Source organism: Pristiophorus japonicus, chromosome 17, assembly GCF_044704955.1.
Source record: "Pristiophorus japonicus isolate sPriJap1 chromosome 17, sPriJap1.hap1, whole genome shotgun sequence".
In the NCBI taxonomy this organism is placed as follows: domain Eukaryota; kingdom Metazoa; phylum Chordata; class Chondrichthyes; family Pristiophoridae; genus Pristiophorus; species Pristiophorus japonicus.
Window position 1 is genome coordinate 110,668,870 of NC_091993.1, and position 24,494 is coordinate 110,693,363.

The following is a 24,494-nucleotide window of genomic DNA, read 5'->3' on the forward strand; positions in this document are numbered from 1 at the left end:
ACCCAAACAAATTATGAAACGCTGGAACCAAGTTGCATAAGATTACTGTGCAATGATGACTACCACAAGATCTGGAGGTCAGTGTAAAAAGAAGTGGCAGGACCTTGGTCAAGTAGTTAGTGTAAGTAATATTTTCATATATTCAATGTAATTACAATTGTAAATGTGACCAGCTGTATATGTCCTACCCAGCAGAAAGACACCCTTCCTAAAAATGTATGTTTTCATCTTTGCAGAGGAAGGTGGCACACAACAAAAGTGAAAGAACTCGAACAGGAGGAGGTCCGGCAAATCTGCAGCCACCGACATCCTTGGAAGAGAGGGTTGCTGCTTTGATGGGTCCTGCCTGGAGAAAAGCAACCACCACTGCACAAGCTGGGCCCACACTCGAGGGAGAAGATAAGTTCTGCAAATTCTAGTCTGGCTTTCCTAAATGTTAAATATTGCGCGTTTCATGGAGATATCCCCGTCAGCTACGCTTCGGTTGATGCAATGTGCTATCATTCATTGTGGTCCTTCAAATGAGCCTGCTACCTGCGCCGTGAGCTTACTCATGCCACCTGTCCTGCACCCTCCTCTGCTGCTAACCATTTGTCTGTGTTCTGTTATATTTTGCAGAACTTGAGGCCAACCCTGATGATGCAGAAGAAGATTCAGACGTGGACGAGCCTGAAAAGGACAACATCTTCCAATCCCACCCTCCAGACCAAGAGTATGGGGGTGAGAGGTAGGATGGAGATGTATAAAGACCCTACTGCTTTACTGACTTTGGTGGAGGTGCAGCTCATTGATGTGACTAGTGGTTTGAGTGTTGGTGAGATATTCCATGGTTTCCTAACGTCCGAGGCTGCGGGTCCCAGTGGTGGGGTGCAGCGATGCACACCCAGGGCCCCACCTTCTGAGGCTGCGGATCCCAGTGGTGGGGTGTGAGCCACACCCGTGGGGAGGAGGGGAAGGAGAGCTCAACAATGCTCTCCTGAGGTGTAGGATCTAACAGATGTGGTTCAGATGATGGCAATGAGTGGAGAGAGCATTGACCTTACGCGATCACTCCTGGACACTATCAGTGGGGTGGGTGATGAGATAGCGGGACTGCTGGGAGAAGTAACAGCAATCTCATGAGAAATGGAAACAATGTCTGGGACCATGAGTGAGGGAATATTGCAGTCAGCTGAAACCATGTCCGTGACCATGAGGGAGGAAATGTCACAATTAGCTGATTCGCTGTCAGTGAACATGAGGGAGGAAATGTCACAGGTAATGCAAACACTATCAGCGAACACAAGGGCGGGAATGTTGCAGGTAGTTGATGCAGTTTTGCTTAACATGAGGAAGAGAATGTTGCGGGTCGTTGAGACATTGTCAAGGCGCATGAGGGACGCCATGTTGGAGTTAGGCGCTGCAATAAGGGAACGCGGCCAGACCCCGCGCCCACTGACAGAATGAACTGCCACTCCCACTCCAATCCCCACACCAGCCTCTGAAGAACCCCAAGCTGGGCCCTCCACATTGTCACCTGGGCCTTCCACATTGCCGCCTGCCCCAACCCCTCCTCCCAATAGGTGCGCACTACTCGAGATCTTAAAAAGAATAAGCTTGGTACCACCCCCAGAAACACTGCGCCACCACCTGCAGGCAGGGGTAGTGGAGTCACCAAGAACTAGCGCGGTGGGCGGTCTTAGAATAAGGTGGAGGAGAGATTGGTGCAGCCTTTCTTTGTTGCTCCTGTTGTTGTTATTATTATTGTTACTGTTGCAACTTGTTCTTAAAATAAAAGTTTTTTGTAAGTTATGTAAATTTACAAGTTTAAAAGTTAGTAAGTGATCTTAAAGTTTGTAAGTGATCGTAACTGAAAACCTTTTGATACAAGAATAATTTTATTAAAGTTAAGTACAAGAACTGTTAAACTTTTGAATAAAATATATTTTACATTAAAACTGAATCATTTACATTATTTATTCCATTATTAATACAACTTTTGGAACTCAAGAAGAATCATTTTCATTATTTGTTCGATTATTAACACAACTTTTGAAGTAAACAATAATCATTTCCATCATTTGTTCCATTAACACAACACAACATTACGGAACAGGTCCAAACAGTAAACATGGTCCATGGAAGTGCAGCAGCACAGAGTGGGAAACTTGCGAGTTTGAGCGGCGGAGTACCTGAGCAGGAGCAGACCAGCAGGCCTGAGAGTGGGGATAAAAGCCGCAGCAGACATGCAACTTCAAGGAATCTAATACGGCCAGTGTGATCTCCTGGACTAATTTCGAATGTCTGGTTGGGTCGGAGAGGAATTTTCCCAGATTTTTTTCATCAATTGGCCTGAGTTTTTATCTGTTCTTTTTTGCCTCTACCAGGGGATCGCACGGAGTGGGGAGAACTCTACAATGTGACATCACAAGTAAGGCAGGTAAGTGATTGGTGGTGACTGTGGGCTAAGCTTTTCTTTTAAGTTAACATATAGCATATAACGAAATTCTATAAACTAACCTTTATTTAACTAATTTAATAAACTATATACGGTAAATACTTTGATTAACACTAAACTAGTTAATTAAATAAAATAATAGGAAGACAGGAGATGTGTTGCTGCTGCAATATGTGGGAGCTTCTGGATAACTGCAACAATTATACATTCCTTTCTGGTGCAAAAACACAAAAGGAAAAGTGGCTAACAAAATAAATTAAAGATAGTATTAGATCCAAAGAGGAGTTAGACAAAGTTGCAAGAAAAAGTAGTAAGCCTGAGGATTGGGAGCAGTTTAGAATACAGCAAAAAAGGATGAGATTGATTAAGAGGGGAAAAATAGACTATGAGAGTAAACTTGCAAGGAACATAAAAACCGATTGCAAAAGTTTCTATAAGTATGTAAAAAGAAAAAGATTAGTGAAGACAAATGTAATTCCTTTACAGTCAAACGGGAGAATTTATAATGGGGAACAAGGAAATGGCAGAACAATTAAATACTTCGGTTCTATCTTCACAGAAGAGGACACAAATCACGTCCTAGAAATGCTAGGGAACCTAGGGGAATTAAAGGAAAGGATTAGTAGTAAGAAAATAGTGCTAGAGAAACTAATGGGACTGAATACTGATAAATCCCCAGGGCCTGATAATCTGCATCCCAGAGTACTAAAAGAGGTAGCCATGGAAATAATGGATGCATTGGTTGTCATCTTCCAAAATTCTATAGATTATGGAACAGTTCCTGCAGATTGGAGGGTGGCAAATGTAACCCCACTATTTAAAAAAGGAGGGAGAGAGAAAACGGAACTAACATCAGTAGTAGGGAAAATGATCGAGTCTATTATAAAGAATGTGATAACGGAACACTTAGATAATATCAACGGGATTAGACAAAGTCAGCATGGATTTTTGAAAGGAAAATTGTGTTTGACAAACCTACTGGAGTTTTTTGAGGATGTAACTGATAGAATAGATAAGGGGAAAGCAGTGGATGTAGTGTATTTGGATTTTCATAGGCCTTTGATAAAGTCCCACATAAGAGGTTAGTGTGCAAAATAAAGCACATAGGATTGGGGGTAATATACTGGCATGGATTGAAAATTGGTCAATTGACAGGAAATAGAGAGTAGGAAAAAACGGATCTTTTTCGGGGTGGCGGGCAGTGACTAGTGGGGTACCACAGGGATCAGTGCTTGGGCCCCAGCTATTCACTATATATAAATGATTTGGATGAGGGAACCAAATGCAATATTTCCAAGTTTGCTGACGACACAAAACTAGGTGGGATTGTGAATTGTGAGGAGGATGCAAAGACGCTGCAAGGTGATTTATATAGGTTGAGTGAGTGGGCAAATACATGGCAGATGCAGTATAACATGGATAAATGTGGAGTTATCCACTTTGGTAGGAAAAACATAAAGACACAGTATTATTTAAATCGTGACGGCTTGGGAAATGTCGATGTACAAAGGGACCTGGGTGCCCTTGTACACCAGTCATTGAAAGCAAACATGCAGGTGCAGCAAGCAGTTAGGAAGGCAAATGGTATGTTGGCCTTCATTGCAAGAGGATTTGAGTACAGGAGCAAGGTTGTCTTACTACAGTTATACAGGGCCTTGGTGAGACCACACCTGGAGTATTGTGTGCAGTTTTTGTCTCCTTACCTAAGAAGGGATATACTTGCGATAGAGGGAGTGCAACAAAGGTTCACCAGACTGATTCCTGGGATGGCAGGAATGTCATATGAAGAGAGATTGGGTCGACTAGGTCTGTAGCCACTAGAATTTAGAAGAATGAGAGGGGATCTCATTGAAACGTATAAAATTCTGACGGGACTGGACAGACTGGATGCGGGGAGGATGTTTCCCCTGGCTGGGAAGTCTAGAGCAAGGGGTCATTGTCTCAGGATATGGGGTAGGAAATTTAGGACTGAAATGAGGAGAAATGTCTTCACTCAGAGGGTGGTGAACCTGTGGAATTCTCTACCACAAAAGGCTGTGGAGGCCAAGTCTCTGAATATATTTAAGAAGTAGTTAGTTTTCTAGACACAAAAGACATCAATGGGTATGGGGAGAAAGCGGGAATATGGTGTTGAGATAAGAGGATCAGCCATGATCATATTGAATGGCTGTGCAGCCTCGAAGGGACGAATGGCCTACTACTGCTGCTATTTTCTGTGTGGAATAGTTCTTGCTGAGCCTTCAGGCAGCAAAATGTTCATGGATCAGCTGCTGGCGTAAGGCTTGAGCAATCGTTAAAGTGGCATGATAGCCCGCCCTCCTCCGCTGCCGTGCTCCGGGTTCAGTTACTTGCATGGCTTCATCGTCCTCCTATTCGTCATCTGCATCTTCCTCATCATTATCATCAGCCACCCTCACCACAGGTGGGTCTTCTTCTACCAGCTGCTGCTGCCTCATGATGGCTAAGTTATGCAGCATGCAGCACACGACAGTGAACTGACTGACAATCTCGGGAGTATAGCATGTAGCCTCCGGAATGGTCCTGGCATCAGAAACACTTTCAAGATGCCAATGGTCCTCCCTATGATGCTGTGTGTCGCGACATGTTGTATTCCCAGTTACCTTCCGTTTGGGTTACGTGTAGGGGCATCATGAACCCGGTGGCGACGCCATACCCTTTGTCTCCCAGTAGCCAGCTCGGAACTTCTGGCTGCTGCTGAAACATGGCAGATATAATGCTCTCGCATAGGATGAATGCATCATGGGTGCTCCCAGGGTATCTTGCATCGACTGACATGATACGATGCATGTTGTCACACATGAGTTGTAAATTAAAGGACTGGAAGCCTTATCTGTTCTTGTACATCTCAGAATCCTCCAAAGGTGCTCGCAAGGCGATGTGGGTAAAATCAATGCAGCCCTGTACCTTTGGAAGCCAGCAATCCTGGAGAAGACCACATGTGTTGCCTGGGCGGTCATGGGGAACTTTGTAGTCATTCCTCCAGGTATATAGTGCAGCTGTCACCTGCCGAATGCAGACATGTGTTGCCTGTTGAGAAATGGCGCACACATCCCCAGTTGTAGCTTGAAATGATCCAGAGGCATAGAATGAAAGTGCAGCTGTAACCTTCACTTCAACTGACAAAGCAGTCATCCTGATGCTTCTAGGTTGCAAGTCTGCTTTTGCCAAGTCACAGATCTGTTACAACTTATTTACAAAAGCGAAGCCTTCTGACATAGTCTGCATCAGGTGCAGGTACGAATGCCTATCTTGATATACCCGAGGTGGGTAAGGCCTCCTGCCCAGCACCCTACGGGCTCTAAGGTTCCTCATGCGATGATGTCGAATCATTTGTCTCCTCCCTAGCACCGTGATGCAGAAGGCTCGCACAAGGTATGGCATTGTCAGTATTGCCCCCATGGTTAAATTTTATCTTTGCAAGAAGCTCAAAATGGCGGGAAGGCAGGCAGGACAGGTTGTTTATTGTCTCTCCCCAAGGTCTGTATGGACCAGACCCAGGTCTTAGCAGTCTCGTGACTTCCGGGCTCATTGCAGTCTTGTGAATTCTCCCCCCTCCCCCCCCCCCCCCCGGCTCATTTGCTGTCTAGTGCAGTCTTCTGAAAGCCACCCCACCCCGCCCCATCTCCCGGGCTTGTTTTGCAGCCGTGCCTCGAGCCTGTGTCTGGGCACAGGGCCAATTCTGACGACCGACACTACAACCCTCCAGCTGTTTGAAGACGTTCGGTGGTGGCGTGTGAGTAAAAAAAAACAATAAAAACTTCAGAATTCCATAAAACTTCCATGTACTCCGTTGAAAGGTTAAAAAAAAAATCATCTTGATTATGGATATTTAAAGTGTTCTTGATTCCCTCCAAAAACTTTGATGAAAAACAATAGCATCCTTCAGTGGCAATTTCTCAATGTGTGCTGCTTTCTGTTAACTCACCAGAAGATTTTTCGGGAGTGGCCAGATACACCGACTTAGCAAAACATTTTTTTGGGCAAACCATGAAAAATCATCAAAACTGATGCAGACATGAGGGAACGACAAAAAAAATCTAACATAAAAAAATTCGTAACTAAGTCAGTTACACCAGCGCAGATTCCTGGGAGAAAGTTTGATTTAAATACTTATGCCAAAAAAAACGGCGCGGGCCAAAAAAGTGGCCCAAATGACCCAGGAAAATTGAGCCCTTCAACTTACCTCTTATGCAGGTCTTCATACTTACCGCTGCTTGCAGGACTGCACAGACAGATTTTACCTGACACTGTTCTGGGCATGGCGGAAAGTGCCAAAATTTTGACGGTAACACAATCCATGGTGTTGCACCTCTCCCCAGCGGTACGTGGCAGCGCTGCCGCAAAAAGGTGCCGGAAGATCCCGCCAACCGGGTTTTCGCCGCAGAGGGTCAAATCGTGGCGAAAACCCAATCACAAAGTCGGCAAAAATCTAGGCTAAAGAGCTGAATATCGATCAAGAGTTGACATCCTATCCGGCGGTGAAAACACTTAAAAAATGGTAAGTGTGCCAGGTTTCTGGCAAGCCTCAATTTCGGCCCCATTGTGTTTTAAAATTCATGAACTGGAATGAAATTACATATTTTATAGAAAAAACTCATAAGCGACAAACAGCTGTTTACTTGATGCCAATATTTGAATGCACAAATAAACATACACTAAAGTTAGGCTGGTTTAAATAAAAAGTAAGCATTAATTTCTGAGTCCAGTAGTCCTCAATTCAACAATTATTAAGTCTATAGCTTGGAAATTACTGTTGAAATTCTACATGTTTGTGGAATCAGCTCTTGTAGTGGCTCAGTGGTATAGTACCAAAAAATACAGACCAGGAAGATTCCACATTTAGTCCCTGGTCTGTACTATGCTGTACTATGTCAGCTGGTCTTGCCGGGGCCGTGGTGGGTGAAGAGAATTCTATGACTGGATTCAGTGGCCTTGATTTTAATACCCCAGCCTGCCCCATTGGATGGGAGAAGATCAGGGATGGGAGGGGAGGTAAAATATCAGGATCGATAAACCAACCACATTCCTGCCCCTTTAAATTTTAAAATGCAAGAATCAGGCCATGGACAAATCAGGGACTATCCTTGAGGGTCCCCAGCAGCAGCCTCCAGCCACTGGTGTTCCCTCCAGCCAGCTGGCTAAGCTGTCCATTTGACCAGCAGCTAAGTGGGCCCACAATATGTTAATGAGGGCCCACTGTTAAGCTCAGCAGGGGCCACATGTCTCTGGCCTTGCTGGGTTCTTCAGTCTCTCCTGCACCCCCTCCAGCTCCCTGTTAGTATCAGGGCCAGTGTCAGTCAATCTCGCTTCTCAACCAATCTCCACATAGCTTTATAGCTTTTTAAAAAATTCTACGGTTTATTTTATTTTTAATTAAGCATACTACTGTGGAAAGCCTATATACTCTGTATAATAAATTCGACCATCTTTTATGAATATGGCATTCGTTACATTTATATATTTTATTAATGCAGTTTGTCACAAGTTCTTACGATATGGAACCAAACTTCCACCCTCCAAGAGCCAAGAGTGTCTTCAAGTTATTATTCCTATAAGAAATAAAATAATTTTCAGGTGTTATTTTAACAAGTAACTTGAATTGAACCTCAATCTTGTAAGCAAAGATTAGTTTCAGTGACCTAAAGAAAAAGCTATACAAGTACCCTTGGAATATAACCCTGAGAGAGATGTGTTTGGTTATAGAGATTATCTGGGAAAATATCTGCAAATTTTGTCATCCATTTATGTGGAAACAAATTACTAAATCATCCACTGTCTTGTGAAACAAAACTTGTTCTTCTAAGTCTACATTCTATTCTTTCAACATATTAAGGCCTGGATTTTCTTAATAGAAGCCTGTTTTTGGGCGGCTTTATGGTACAGGTACAACGTCCGCAATCAGGAATCCTCAGTACCGAGTCCATGCCGGATTTGAGTTTTTTCTGGAATTCAGACAAGAAAATCAATAGTCTTCGGACAAGTCCAGTTTTCGGAGTTCCGGATTCAGGACGTTGTACCTGTAGTAATTGAAGGAGATGGAGCAGGGAGGTGGTCTTCTACAACCCTACCCCTGAAATTGCCCACCTGGATTTTGATCCCGAGAACCTGGCAGCGATATCGCCTGCCCTCCCTGCTCCATGTAAGTTGTAGAAATGGGAGTGGCTTTGTTCTATCTGCAATTTCTCTCAGTTTCCACCCCTATTCTGGATCTGGAAACAACATCACTAAATAGGTGACATTATGAAGGTTAGAAGTGTCCCATAGGTGGTAGAGCAGAGGAGGTCACAGCTTCAGGAAATGCTTCATACCTAGAGGTCTTTCAGATTGAGAAGAAACTGCAATTATTGGAGCCATTTTACATTTTAGGCATTTCAGAATGTTATATTCAGTTTTTTAAATTAATGAATTTTCCTGAAGACATACCTAGTTTCTGTGTTAAGAGAAAGAGAAATGTTGAGGATATGGAGGAGAGGATGGAAGCAAGGCAAGTGAGATATCACAGAAGGTATCAACATCTGACCCATTGATATCCATTCTACAGGGTTTACTTAGCTCAGAGGTCATACCTTGATTTTTCACAAAGGCAGGACATTAGAAGGATGCATTTCCCCCAGGAGGCAATTGACGGGATACACCAGCTATTGACTGCAGACTTGCAGCCCAGATTAACCAGGAATCTTGTAAGTGACTGTTAAAGTGACTATAACTCTGAATTTGTATGTCACGTCAGTTAATACAGTACACCACTGTATTAAGATCATATGTCACAATTTAAGAATAGGTTACAGAGGTGATTGAAGGAAAGGGGCACAGAAGTATCTGGGAACAAGGTGGGCACATGGGATTACGACTATTGTTGGTGTACATGATAAATAGCAGCATCGACTGGTAGGCCAAATGGTCTGTTTCCATGTTGTAATTTCTACAGGAGTAAGCCATTAAGCATCCAACCTATTCCACTATTCAATCAAATCATAGTTGATCTGTACCTCAACTCCTTTACCCACCTTTGATCCATATCATAGAAAGATACAGCACAGAAGGAAGCCATTTGGCCCATCGTCCCCATGCTGGATCTTTGAAAAGCTATTGAGTTAGTCTCACACCCTGCCCTTTCCCCATAGCCATGCAAATTTTTCCTTATCAAATATTTATCCAATTCTCTTTTGAAAGTTATTATTGAATCTGCTTCCACCATCTTTTCAGGTAGAGCACTCCAGATCATAACAGCTCGCTGTGTAAAATAATGTCTCCTTATCTCCACTCAGGCTCGTTTGCCGATTACTTTAAATTTGTGTCCTCTGGTTACTGACCCTTCTACCACTGGAAGCAGTTTCTCCTTATTCACTATCAAAAGCCTTTATAATTTTGAACACTATTAGATCTCCCTAACCTTTTCTGCTCTATAGAGAACAATCTCAGATTCTCTAGTCTCTTCACATATCTGAAGTCCTGCATCCCTGGTACCATTCTAGTAAATCTCCTCGGCACCTTCTCCAAGGCTTTCTTAAAATGTGGTGCGCAGAATTGGACACAGTACTCCAGCTGGGGCCTAACCAGTCATTTGTAGAGGTTTAGCATAACTTCCTTGATTTTGTACTCTATGGGGCCCAAATTATCACTTTCCAAAAAGCCTGTTAGCGCCTCCGGGAGATGCGAAAGTGGCGATGAGGACTTTTCGCCCGGGGACAGGCGGCGAAAACAGCCGTCATTGAGTGACATCGCCGCGCTTCCACCCCTTTCTCTCCCAGATATTTTTCCATGTACCAAGACCCCAATTACGGGGCATTTAGGTTCCGCTTTGGCCGTACGATAAATTTTCATTTAATCGGAGTTGTGTGCTCCAAACGGGGTGCGGGGCAATTTCGGCCCCTATAATTTAAGGATCCTGTATGTTTTTTAACCGCCGTCTCAACTGTCCTGCCACCTTCAAAATTTGTGTATGTACACTCCCAGATCTCTCTATTCCTGAATCCCCTTTAAAATTGTACCAATTAGTTAACATTAGCTTTCCACATTTTTCCTTCCAAAATGCATCCCTTAACACTTCTCTGCATTAAATTGCATCTGCGATGTGTCTTCCCATTTCATCAGTTTGTCTATGCCCTCCTGAAGTCTGTTACTATCCTCCTCACTGTTTACTACATTTCTGAGTTCCGTGCCATCTGAAAACCTTGAAAATTATGCTTTGTATATCTGTTCAACAATAACAACTTGTGTGTGTGTGTGTGTGTATATAGCAGCGTTAACGCAGTAAAACGTCCCAAAGCGCTTCACAGGAGCATTATCAAACAAAGCTTGACACTGAGCCACATAAGGAGATATTAAGGCAGATGACTAACAGCTTGGTCAAATAGGCAAGTTTTAAGGAGTGTCTTAAAAGAGGATGGAGAGGCAGAGAGATTTAGGGAGGGAATTCCACAGCTTATGGTCTCAGCAGCTTAAAGCACGGTGGACAACAGTCTGCAATTAAAATCGGGGATGCGCAAGAGGCCAGAATTTGAGGAGCACAGATATCTTGGAGGGTTGTAGTAGGGCTGGAGGAAGTTAGAGATAGGAAGGGACGAAGTCATAAAGGGATGTGAAAAACAACGATGAGAACTTTAAAATTGAGGGGTTGCTTAATCAAGAGTCAATGTAGATCAGCGAGCAAAGGTTGATTAATATATATATATCAAAAAAAGCAATGGTCCTAATACTGACTCCTCGAAAACACCACTGTATATTTCCCTCCAGTCTGAAAAACAACTGTTCCATCACTATACTCGGCCTTCTTTTTCAGCCAATTTTGTAGCCATGCTGCCTCTATCTACTTAATTCCATGGGCTTCAATTCTGCTAACAATTCTTATTATGAGGTACTTCATCACCGCCTTATGAAAGTCCACATATACAGCATAAACAGTGCTACCTTCATATCCCTTAATACCCTTACCTCATTCTTGCAAATTTCAATTGACCCCCAGCATCCACAGCCTTTTGGGGGAAAGAGTAACAAATTTCCAGTATCCTTCGTGTCAAAAAGTACTTCCTGATTTTACTCCTAAATGGCCTAGCTCTCATTTTAAGATTATCCCCCCCCCCATTCTGGATTCACCCTCCATAGGAAAAACCCTGTTTGTATATACTCTATCAAATCCTTTTATCATTTAAAATGCCTCAATTAAGTCACCCCTCAACCTTCTAAAGCCAAGGGAATACAAGCCTAGTCTATGTAACCTGTTCTTCTAATGTAACCCTCTAAGCTCCAACATAATTCTGGTGAATCTGCGCTGTACCCCCTCTCCAGAGTCAATGTAATGACTCAAGAGTCTGGTTACTGTAAACTCACTCAGGTGCAACCTGATCCATCTTTATTTCAGCCCAAGAGTGCCAGAGTGAGAAAGACACACAGCTTATATACAGGTGACCAAGCACACCTGCCACATGCGTACAGCCCGATGAGCTCCAACCGCGGCGTCCTCTGGTGTCTGGTGACCCCCAAGCATTAATACATAACAACATCCCCCCTTTTAAAATCTTAACAAGTCTTTTTACAAATTAAGACGATCTGGGGCTTTCCTCTCAGTTCAACTTTGGCTCTGGGCGAGCGTTCTGAGTCAGTTGAGACTGAGGGCTGAGTAGCCGATCTGATGGGAGTGGTCATGACCTGTAACTGAGCAATATACATGACAACCGTCTCTGCAGTGAGCCTTGAGTTACACGTTTCATACTTCGCTTGATCATTTAAATGGCATGCTCTGCTTGACCATTAGAAGCAGGCTTGAATGGAGCTGATCTCACATGTCTGATGCTATTGAGCTTCATGAACTCCTGGAACTCAAGACTTGTGATGCAAGATCTGTTGTCGCTCACAACAATGTCAGGCAAACCATGAGTAGCAAACATGATATGAAGGCTCTCAATGGTAGCTGTAGATGTGCTGGATGACATAATAACACACTCTATCCACTTAGAAGATGCATCTACTACGACAAAAAACATCTTTCCTAGGAAAGGGCCCGCAAAATCAAAGTGGATCCTCGACCACGACCAAAGACTCAGCGGAGATTCCGCTGGTACTTTACTTAGCTGCATGCAAGTATTGCACTGATGCAGGCATGATTCCAGGTCAGAGTCAATTCCAGGCCACCATACATGAGACCTAGCAATGGACTTCATCATGACAATACCAGGATGAGTGTTATGAAGGTCACGTACAAATTTTTCTCAACCTTTCTTAGGCATGATTACATGATTACCCCACAGTAAACAGTCTGACTGAATGGACAGCTCATCCTTGCGATGGTTGTAAGGTTTGGTGTCCTCACACATCTCCATACTATGGCGGACCAATCACCACTGAGTACACACTGTTTCACAACCGATAAAATAGGGTCATGGCTGGTCCAGATCCTATCTTGTTGAGCAGTGACAGGGGTTCCTTCACTCTCAAAAGCATCCATTACTAACAGTAAATCTGCAGGTTGAGGCATCTCCATCTCAGTTATGGGTAAGGGCAGACGACTCAGTGCATCGGCACAATTCTTGCTCCCAGGTCTTTGACGGATGACGTAATCATAGGCAGACAAGCGCCCATCTTTGAATGCAGGACGATGCATTGGTATTAATCCCTTTGTTTTCCGCAAACAATGAAATGAGTGGCTTGTGATCTGTTTCTAGTTTAAAACGAATACCAAACAGGTACTGGTGCATTTTTTTTACCCCATACACACAGGCCAAAGCTTCTTTCTCTATCATACTGTAAGCTCTTTCCGCTTTAGACAGACTTCTCGAAGCATACGCAACAGGTTGTAGCTTGCCTGATTCATTTGCTTGTTGGAGTACGCAGCCAACCCCATATGATGAAGACTCACAGGTCAATACAAGACGCTTACGCGGATCATAATGAACAAGCAACTTGTTTGAACATAGCATATTCTTGGCTTTCTCAAAGGCTCTATCTTGAGACGCACTCCAGACCCAGTTGTCGCCTTTTCTTAATAACACCTGCAGTGACTCTAGTAAAGTACTCAATTTGGGTAAGAAATTACCAAAGTAGCCCAAGGAACGAACGCAGCTCTGTCACATTCTGAGGCCTGGGTACATTTTTGATGGCCTCTGTTTTCGAATCAGTGGGCCTATGCCATCAGCAGCAATCTTCCGCCGGAGGAATTCAACTTCAGGTGTCATGAATACACACTTCGAGCGTTTCAGCCCGAGTCCCACTTTGTCCAGACGCTGTAGGACTTCTTCAAGATTATTCAGATGTTCAGCAGTGTCGTGACCTGTGACCAGAATGTCATCTTGAAACACGACAGTTCTAGGAAAGGACTTCAGTAAACTCTCCACATTCCTGTGAAATATGGCTGTAGCCGATCGAATCCCAAAAGGACACTTGTAGAAACATAGAAACACAGAAAATAAGTGCAGGAGTAGGCCATTCGGCCCTTCGAGCCTGCACCACCATTCAATATGATCATGGCTGATCATGCAACTTCAGTACCCCACTCCTGCCTTCTCTCCATACCCCCTGATCTCTTTAGCCGTAAGGGCCATATCTAACTTCCTTTTGAGTATATCCAACGACCTGGACTCAACAACTTTCTATGGTAGAGAATTCCATAGGTTCACAATTCTCTGGGTGAAAAAGTTTCTCATTTCGGTCCTATATGGCTTACCCCTTATCCTTAGACTGTGACCCCTTGTTCTGGACTTCCCCAACATCGGGAACATTCTTCCTGCATCTAACCTGTCTAATCCCGTCAGAATTTTATATATTTCTATGAGATCCCCTCTCATTCTTCAAAATTCCAGTGAATATAAGCCTAGTTGATCCAGTCTTTCTTCATATGTCAGTCCTGCCATCCCGGGAATCAGTCTGGTGAACCTTCGCTGCACTCCCTCAGTAGCAAGAATGTCCTTCCTCAGATTAGGAGACTAAAACTGCACACAATACTCAAGGTGTGGTCTCACCAAGGCCGTGTACAACTGCAGTAAGACCTCCCTGCTCCTATACTCAAATCCTCTCGCTATGAAGGCCAACATGCCATTTGCTTTCTTAACAGCCTGCTGTACCTGCATGCCTACTTTCAATGACTGATGTACCATGACACCCAAGTCTCGTTACACTTCCCCTTTTACTAATCTGTCACCATTCAGATAATAATCTGCCTTCCTGTTTTTGCCACCAAAGTGGATAACCTCACACTTATCCACATTATTCTGCATCTGCCATGCATTTGCCCACTCACCTAACCTGTCCAAGTCACCCTGCAGCCTCTTAGCATCCTCCTCACAGCTCACACTGCCATACAGCTTAGTATCATCTGCAAACTTGGAGATATTACATTCAATTCCTTCGTCTAAATCATTAATATATATTGTAAATAGCTGGGGTCCCAGCACTGAACCTTGCGGTACCCCACTCGTCACTGCCTGCTATTCTGAAAAGGACCCGTTTATTCCCACTCTTTGCTTCCTGTCTGCTAACCAGTTCTCTATCCACGTCAATACATTACCCTAAATCCATGTGCCTTAATTTTGCACACTAATCTCTTGTGTGGGACCTTGTCAAAAGCCTTTTGCAAATCCAAATACACCACATCCACTGGTTCTCCCTTATCCACTCTACTAGTTACATCCTCAAAAAATTCTAGAAGATTTGTTAAGCATTATTTCTTTCATAAATCCATGCCGACTTGGTCCGATCCTGTCACTGCTTTCCAAATGCATTGCTATTACATCTTTAATAATTGATTCTAGCATTTTCCCCACTACCGATGTCAGGCTAACCGGTCTATAATTCCCTGTTTTCTCTCTCCCTCCTTTTGTAAAAAGTGGAACAGTCTTTTGTGAGTGTTGATGCAGGAGAGTTTCTTCAAAGTGTCGACAAGTTCCTGAGTCATATAGGCCGACGTCAGATCCAGTTTCGTGAACGACTTTCCACCAGCTAGCTTGGCAAACAGGTCATCAGCCCTCGGTAACAGATACTGATCCTGTTTCAAAAATCGGTTAATTGTAACCTTGTAGTCTCCACAAATCTTGACAGTGCCATCACTCTTCAACACAAGAACAATGGGACTAGCCCATTCGTTAAGCTCGACCGGTGATATGATCCCTTCACGCTGGAGTCTGTCAAACTCAACTTCAACCTTCTCCCTCATCATGTACGGCTCCCTCTGCAGCCAACAGCTTCTTGAGGATGTGATAGACAGGCCTTGCATTGGAGTCCAGGTGAATCTGCACCTTGGCTCCCATAAAATTACCAATGCCCGGTTGAAACAAAGAAGGAAACTTTTTCAATACTTGAGCGCACTATGTATCATCCACCGAGGACAACATCTTGACATCATTCCAGTTCAGCTTGATTTTCTCGAGCCAATTCCTGCCAAACAGCGTTGGACCATTACCTGGGATGATCCATAATGGTAGCTCGTGAACCACACCGTTATATGACACCTCGATTGCTGTACTGCCAAGCACTGGTATGAGTTCCTTAGTGTAAGTACACAACCTGGCATTGACTGGACTCAGCTTCGGTTTTGCAGCCTTGTGTTCCACAGCTTGTCGAATGTCCTTTAGCTCATTATTGACTGGCTCGCACCCTCGTCCAGCTCCATTGATACAGGCACACCATTCAGCTTCACATTAACGACTACTGGCTGGCTCTTGCTCAGGAACGAATACAGTCCATTCACTTCCTCCTTGGGTTGCGTATCCGGGCCATCACTGAACTGGTCCTCATCAACCACGTGGTTATCCACACCACGCTTGCTCCGTTGTGGACACATCCTGTGAAATGCCCCACTTTCGAACATCCATTGCACGAGTATTGTCTAAACCGACACTGATGAGGCCGATGATTGCCCCCACAATGCCAAGAGAGTGAAATCTGGATTGAACCAGTTGGCGGGCTCTGATCAGCGGCAGGTTCCACGTAAGCAGCTCCGCCCGAAGACGACGCCATCTTGTTTACAGTACTTGCTGTGGAACTCCGACTTGTCGATGATATCTGCCTCAAATTATCATCCGTCATCATGCATGCCTGGGCAGCCGCGATGGCCTTTTTCAAATCCAGCATCTCTGCAGCCAACAGCTTCCTGAGGATCGCATCATGGCTGATGCCTATCACGAAGACATCACGCAGCATGTCTTCCAGCATGTTCCCAAACTTACACAGCTCAGCAAGACATCGCAGGTCGACAACAAATCCCGACACGTCCTGGCCCTCAGCATGAACATGCATGTAGAAATGGTAGTGTGATATGATGATCCCCTCTTTTGGCTTCAGGTGTTTACCCGCCAACGTACACAATTCCTCGTACCCTTTTTCCGCTGGACGTACAGGCGAGAGAAGAATCTTCATGAGGCCGTAAATTTTTGGACCACAAACTGTGAAGTGAACTGCCCTGCACGTAACTGCGTAGGCCTCTGTTTCCATGCCGTTGGCAACAAAATACTGATACAGGCGGTCGACAAAATCCGCCCAGTCCTTGCCCTCCACGAATCTCTCAAGGATTCCAACAGTGCCCATTGTGTATGCGAAGGTTCTTAAATTACCTCGTCGCCAATTGTAATAACTCAAGAGTCTGGTTACTGTAAACTCACTCAGTGCAACCTGATCCATCTTTATTCCAGCCCAAGAGTGCCAGCGTGACAAAGACACCCAGCTTATATACAAGTGACCAAGCACAAATGCCACATGCATACAGCCCGATGATCTCCGGCCACAGCACCCTCTGGTGTCTGGTAACCCTCAAGCATTAATACATAACAGCCAATATATTCTTCCTGAGCTGCGATGCCCAGAATTGAATGCAGTACTCCAAATGGGGTCTGACCGAGGCTCTTTACAAGAGAAGCATAATTTCCTACCATTTGTATTCCAACCTTCTTGGGATAACAGCCAACGTATTAGCATTTTTGATTACGTTTTGTACCCATGCACTAACTTGGTGCTCGCAAGGCCACGTGTGTGCAGTCAATGGCTCCTTGAACCCTTAGGAAGCCCGCAATTCTGCCAAACCCACATGCCTGCTCATTCTGGCTCCCCCGCTCATTGGGAACTTTATGAAGTCCATTCTGCAGGCGTACATAACCTTTGCAATGTGGTAAATGCAGCGATGTGCAGCATATTGAGAGATGCTGCATATGTCCCCTGTTGCCGCATGGAAGGAACCAGAGGCATAGAAGGCCAGTGCCACAGTCACCTTCATTGCAATGGGCAGTGCAGTCCTGTTGGCATTGTAAGGCTGTAGGTCTCTCTGTAGGCGATGGCATATCTCTGTCAGCACTTCCTTTTGGAAGCGCAGCCTTCTCACACACTACTTATCAAAGAGCTAGAGGTATGACCATTGGTACCTGTAAGCCCGTAGGGGGTAGGTCCTCCTCCCCAGATGTCTTCGGCCTCTCCTCATCTGTGGGCCGACATGGCCAAGAGCCCTTCTTCTAGCTTGACGCCGCCTGACAATTGCATGGAGCATGATGTGCTGGCGAACTAGTAATGCTCCCATTAAATTCTCTCACTCACCTTGTAAGGGCACTGCAAGTTGGAGCATCACGGAGCGTTATGTGTGTAACCGTTTCAATGTGACCTGTGATGTAGGAGCCTCATCCCTCCATTTAGATACGCTGCCAATACCGCCTGCTACCCTGGGAACGCTTGGTTTTTCTGATTTTCCTTGGGCGGGCGTATAGTGAGGTGTAGGGCCTAATTTTGCATACAGGGCGCTAGTGGAGCGTTGCATGATGATTGACGTCATGATTTCAGTGAAACTAGTGGGCAGGGCGGTACGTTTGTGCGCCACCGCAGACCTTGAGTCAAATTTGCCGACCAGGTGGTAAATGCTGGACGTTCACCGTAACGCCTAGAAACACACTTTACCGCCCCTTTGGGGCGCTAACAGGTGCAACCGAGCCAAAAATCCAGTCCTTAGTCAAAATGTTATGCATTCTGTAATCTAACTCATTAAAGACACTGACTGAGGCAAGTCTTTCAGGAAAGTGAAACTTACGCATTCTCAAGTAAAACATAGCTTATACATTAACCCTTTACTTGTCTCCGGCAGAAACATACAATCATTTAAACACTATCATTTTCAGGGAACCTTAATTTCTAACAGGAGGCATCAGGAAAAAACTGAAGGGGGACAAGCACGCATACACATTTTAGCCCCCATGGAGGAGACAGTGGTGGCCAACAAGGCAAGGGGCATCATTGATATTTGTGGCCCTGGAGCGATTGATGATGAGGGTTTCTGAATATCTAATCCTCCTTCTCTTTCCACTTTCCCCTCATTCCACAATCTTTTGTGACTCACAAGCTGTGGATGATGTAAGCACACACTTCTTACTTTCTCCTCTTCCATCACTACCACCTAACCATTGTCCCTTTTTATTTCAGATACCCAAGAACTGGAACCTTCTAAGTCAGTGGAGGAAAAATACAGTAAATATGAAGAGAAATCATGACTCGATCCTACACTGGCAGCCACCAGTTCAGAGACTGAAAATGCACATACTTTAGAAGCTAGGATAGTGGAGGGATTTGTTTATGGTGAGACACCGGGCACAAATGCGCAGGAGCCAAGGCGAGGGGAAAGGATAACGCAGCTGTCAGTTCACCAGTGAGGTTGCACATTAGTCTTGTTGTAGAGGATTCAATGTCAAGGATCATGGAGGAGTTCAGCTCCAGCTTGACATAAAGCTTTGCACAGATCATGGAGCCTATGCTTTCAAATATGGAACAGGTGATCACCTCCATCACCACACCTGTGGAACTCACCATGATGCAGCATCTGATGGCCGATGTCATAGCTTCCAATGCAGCACAAACAGCTTCCAATAAAGCTCAGGCTGCTGCATTGGAATCTCAGACTGCTGCCTTGTAAGCTCAGACTGCTGCCATAGTGGTTCTGGATATATCTGTTGAAAGGGTCAGCCAAGGTGTCATAGCAGTCCAGCAGTCTGTTCTCCAACAGAACAACAGGATTGCTGAGGTGCCAGGAGAGTGGCAGAAACGCTATGGAACATGAGCCTGGTGTCCTCTCTCAGGATGATAGCATTCCTGCTCCCACCCCTGCCATTCTGCCATTGGCCTTGGTGTTGTGTCAGCTAGCAGCACAGACTGTTGATGTCCAGGCCGAGATGGTGCAGTCTAAAGCTGGGCCCTCTAGGCCCAGAGCTGCTCAAGGTTGTCCTCCTAGGTCATCTGCAGTCTCCTCAATTGAAGGTCAGCAGCCTTCCATTTCCTATGCTGAAGTCACTGGGGAAGCACCTCGTAGGAAGGTAAAGGCACCTGAAAGACAGGCACTAAGGGAATGAACCAAGGGTGATTAGTTTCATCTTGTGTGCATTATTTAATGAGTTAATTTATAAAATTAGATATGAATTTGCATTTGCTGGTGGTTTTTATTTTTATGTTGACAGGAAGAGGATGATGTAATGGTCAGTGATAGAGGAACTGTTGGTGAATGGGGAGGTGTGGCTGAGGTGACTAATATCGCTGATGAATAATCTGATCATGTAGAGCCTGGGCAGAAAGAACACAAGAAATAGGAGCAGGAGTAGGCCATTTGACCCTTCGAGCCTGTTAATAAGATCATAGCTGATCTGATCATGGGCTCAGTTCCCTTCCCTGCCTGCTCCCCATAACCCTTTATTCCCTTATCGCATAAAAATCTGTCTATCTTTGCCTTAAATATATTCAATGACCCAATTTCCACAGCTCTCTGGGGCAGAGAATTCCACAGATTTACAACCCTCTGAGAGAAGAAATTCCTCCTCATCTTAGTTTTAAATGGCCGGCCCTTTATTCGGAGACTATGCCCCCTAGTTTTAGTTTTCCCTAAGAGTGGAAATATATTCTCTGCATCCAACTTATCCAGCCCTCTCATTATCTTATATGTTTCAATAAGATCACCTCTCATTCTTCTGAACTCCAATGAGTATAGACCCAACTTATCTTCATAAGTCAACCCCCTCATCGCCGGAATCTACCAAGTGAACTTTCTCTGAACAGCCTCCAATGCAAGTATATCCTTCCTTAAATACGGAGACCAAAACTGCACGCAGTACTCCAGGTTTGGCCTCACCAATACCCTGTACAGATGTAACAGGACTTCTCTGCTTTTATACTCAATCCCCCTGCAATAAAGACCAACATTCCATTTGCCTTCCTGATTACTTGCTGTACCTGCATACTATCTGTTCATGCACAAGAACCCCCAGGTCCCTCTGTACTGAAGCACTTGGCAATTTTTCTCTCTTTTAAATTATAATCTGCTTTTCTATTTTTTTCTGCCAAAGTGGATAACCTCTATGATGCAGACTCTCTTACTCTTCCTCAGCTTCTCGCTGATAGGTGGTGGCAAGGGCTGTTCCCTTTACTACAAATCTTGATACCCGCACAGCTGGGTACTGCAAGGCTCCTCCACCGTTATCCAGACAGCAGAAATATTGCTTAAGAATGCCGATGGTGTGCTCAATAATGTTCCTTGTGGCAGTATAGCTCTCACTGTAGGCCTGCTGTGCATGTGTGCATGCATTGCTGACCAGTCATGAAGCAATAGCTCTTGTCGCCCAGTAGCCAGCCTTTGACTTGCCATGTTGGTTCAAATTTAGGAACAGACTACTGAAGCAGAATCAAAGGGCTAAAAATGTGTTTGCTTTAGGCAACCTATTACTGCCACGAAATGGCAAAAGAAATGACAGCCACGCCCTTCCACAGCTGATGTCGGGTCCTGTGGCGGCCGCCATTTTGTGAGGGCTGGTAGCACTGCCGATGATCACTGGAGGAATTGAAATGAACCAGATCATGATGTCAGTGAGTGTGCAACCTACAACACTGAATTTCGCTGTTCAACTTACCGGCCTAAATAACAACAGGGAGAGCAAGCGTTCAACAGCAGGAAGGAAACTCCAGCAATGATATTTAAAAGGATCATCAACAATCAGTTGTACTAGACATGGGTATGCAGCTGGAGTGGCTCTGTGCTACTTTCTGCCACTCCAACAGCTTTATTAACTTCTTTGAAGGTTTTAAGGAAACAGGGAGTGTTGCTGCAAGTGCAGAATGCCATTATTTTTTTAAAGGTTTCTGCTCACAATACTTGCTCACAGACATGGGGGGCTGTACTGGCACTCGACCTCAAATTCCAGGATCTTCGGCAGAGGGAGGGGAGGCAGTGAGGAAGACGGGAACATGCGCGCAGACAGAGGAGGAGGGCCATGAGGGCTCTCAACAGGATGTCTCATCCACCTAGGGTCTTCCGATAGCACTTCTCTTACCTTCACTTAAGCAAGGAGCAGTGTATTAGGAGGCTATGCTTCACCAAGGAGATGGTAACAGAACTCTGCCACCTTCTGCAACCAGACGTGCAGCCTCAAAACAAAGCAAATACAGCTCTCCCAGTGGCAGTCAAGGTCACCGTGGCCCTCAATTTCTTCGCCAGAGGATCCTTCCAGTCTGCAGCAGGAAACAAAGCTAACATCTCATAGTTCGATGTCCATCGTTGCATCCGGGAGGTCACGGAGGCTCTCTACACCAGGAGATGGGACTAAGTTATATTCTCTCTGAGCACAGAGAAGCAGGACAAGCATGCATGTGGCTTGGCCAGGATAGTGGGCTTCCCCATGGTGCAGGGCGCTATCGACTACACGCACGTGGCTTTGCGGGCACTGCATAACAATCCTGAGAACTTCCATAACCGTAAAGGCTACCACTCACTTAATGTGCAGGTGGTGTGCGACCACACACACCGATTCCTCAATGTCAATGCCCGCCATCCTGGTAGCAACCATAATGCCTTCATCTTGCGTCAGTCTGGTGTGTCAACAATATTCCTGTCACCACATTAAACTCGAGGGTGGCTGCTTCTACCAGGAATATCATCGAGCAGACCATAGGACTACCGAAGCTACAGTTCGTTGCCTTGACCGCTCGGAAGGAGCCTCCAGCACTTGGTGGAGCGGGTGTCTCATTTTGTGGTGGGTCTGCTGCATGCTTCACAAATTGGCCATCACGAGGGCGCAGTCCTTGCCACGAAGGATTGCGGCACCACCTCAGGAGGAGGACAAGGGAGAGGAAGATGACGATGAGGAGCAAGAGGAAGAGGACGGAGGGAGGCGGCAGGCAGCTAATCATCCTTCCGATGGGTTCTCTGTAAACGGCTCATCAGACTCCGATTCCAATGAGTGTAACCCCAGATCCCCATTGCTCACCACCTGCCCATCATACCATCCCTGTCTCACGGAATATCACTGCGTCCTGCAGGGCATAAAACTGAAATGAGACACACCACAAAATATTCCAAACACAACTGATAAATTTATCACAAATCAATTCATACATATTTACGTGAAAAATATTAACTAATCACCCTTGTGCAATCCCTTAGTGCCTGTAGCTTTTCCTAATCAAGTGCTCCTACAAAGTGCTCCCCCAGTGGCTGCAGTATGGCTGGTGGTAGGCTGCTGATTTTCCGTGCGGGAGACTTCAGATGGCCTTGCAGAACGACCTCGAGTAGCACTGGCCCCACCTCGGCATGGGCAACAGCAGTATAGGCTGGCTGGCTGACAGACAGCGGCAAAGGCAGAGTGGCAGAGGTGGGTACAGGAATACTGTCATCTAAGGGACCTACTACCACTCCCCTAGGGCGGCACCTCAGAATTCCTAGCAATCTGCTGGAGCACAGATTGCTGTCCTGCTGAGATACCTTGAAAGCCCCGGTCAACAGTGGTAAATCCTGCCATGATGGCAGCAGTCACAGCTTGGGTGGCTTCAAGCTGAGACTGCATGAGAGCACTCTGAGCTTGGTGGCATTACGCTGAGACTGCATGAGAGCAATCTGAACTTCCACTGCAGCACTAAGATGTTAGGTCTCTGCCACCTGTGCTGCAATAGAAGCTGCGACATTGTCCATCATGCACACCTTCACGTCTGGGTCGCCACGGTCTCTTTGGGAGTGTAGCATAATTTCCAGGCTGGAGATCCTGTGCTCCATGCTCTGCGCAGAGCCCCATGCAATGTTGGAAGTGGACTCCTCCATGCTCCTTGACATCGCCAAAGTACTCTCTGGCAGGCTTGCCATTGCACCCATCAATTCAGTGTGCATGCCCATCACCCTTCTGAAGGCCTTCCCATTGAGGTCCTTATAGAGTCCTGTGCAGCAGAACTCACTTGCGAACTCACCCTCTGGGGAACTGGCCGCTGAGGTAGCTTTCCCCCCTCTGGTCTTGCTGCAGCCCACTCATGCACAGTGCATCACACTGTGCAGATCCCGCTTCTAAAGTTCACATAGTGCCAGTTTCTGAACTGGTGTCTGTGAGTGAGAGATGCAGTGACGCAGTATCTTCCTCCTCTTCTTTCCCTTTGCTCTGTGCGATGGGGGTGGGAGGGGGTAGGTGTGTGGGGGGGTGGGTGTGTGTGGGGGTGGGAGGGTGTGGGTGTGTGGGGTGTGGGGATGGGAGGGTGTGGGGTGTGTGTGTGTGGGGGGTGTGTGTGGGGTGGGAGGGGTGTGTGTGTGTGTGCGGGGGGATGGGAGGGGTGTGTGTGTGTGGGGGTGTGTGTGTGGGGTGGGAGGGGTGTGTGTGGGTGGGGTGGGAGGGGTGTGTGTGTGTGGGGTGTGTGTGTGGGGTGGGAGGGGTGTGTGTGGGGTGGGGTGGGAGGGGTGTGTGTGTGTGCGGGGGGATGGAAGGGGTGTGTGTGGGGGGATGGAAGGGGTGTGTGTTTGGTGGGTGTGTGTGTGGGGGGTTGGGGATGTGGGGTGGGGGGTGGGATGGGGTGGGGGGGGGTGGGGGGGGCGTGTGGGGAGGGAGGAGTGTGGGGAGGGAGGAGGGGTGTGTGGAGGGGGTGTGGGTGTGGAGGGGGTGTGGGTGTGGAGGGGGTGTGGGGGAGGGGGTGTGGGTGTGGAGGGGGTGTGGGTGTGGAGGGGGTGTGGGGGAGGGGTTGTGGGTGTGGAGGGGGTGTGGGGGAGGGTGTGTGGGGGGGGTAGGGTGTGTGGGGGGGGAGGTGTGTGTGGGTTGAGGGAGGAGTGTGGGGGGGGGAGGTGAGTGGG

General features: G+C 46.0%; 1 protein-coding gene across 8 annotated transcripts in view; it reads right to left on the reverse strand.

The window, feature by feature from the left end:
* LOC139227908 (acidic mammalian chitinase-like) overlaps positions 1-24,494 on the reverse strand; it is a 155,210-nt gene that overhangs the window by 37,795 nt on the left and 92,921 nt on the right. For 7 of the 8 annotated variants that reach the window (XM_070859053.1, XM_070859057.1, XM_070859058.1 and 4 more), the window contains one exon: positions 7,951-8,007. The exons of the other annotated variant lie outside the window; for it this stretch is intronic. In XM_070859053.1, coding sequence (XP_070715154.1) covers positions 7,951-8,007 — 57 coding nt within the window. The remainder of the gene's footprint in view (positions 1-7,950; positions 8,008-24,494) is intronic. 8 annotated transcript variants of the gene reach the window in all.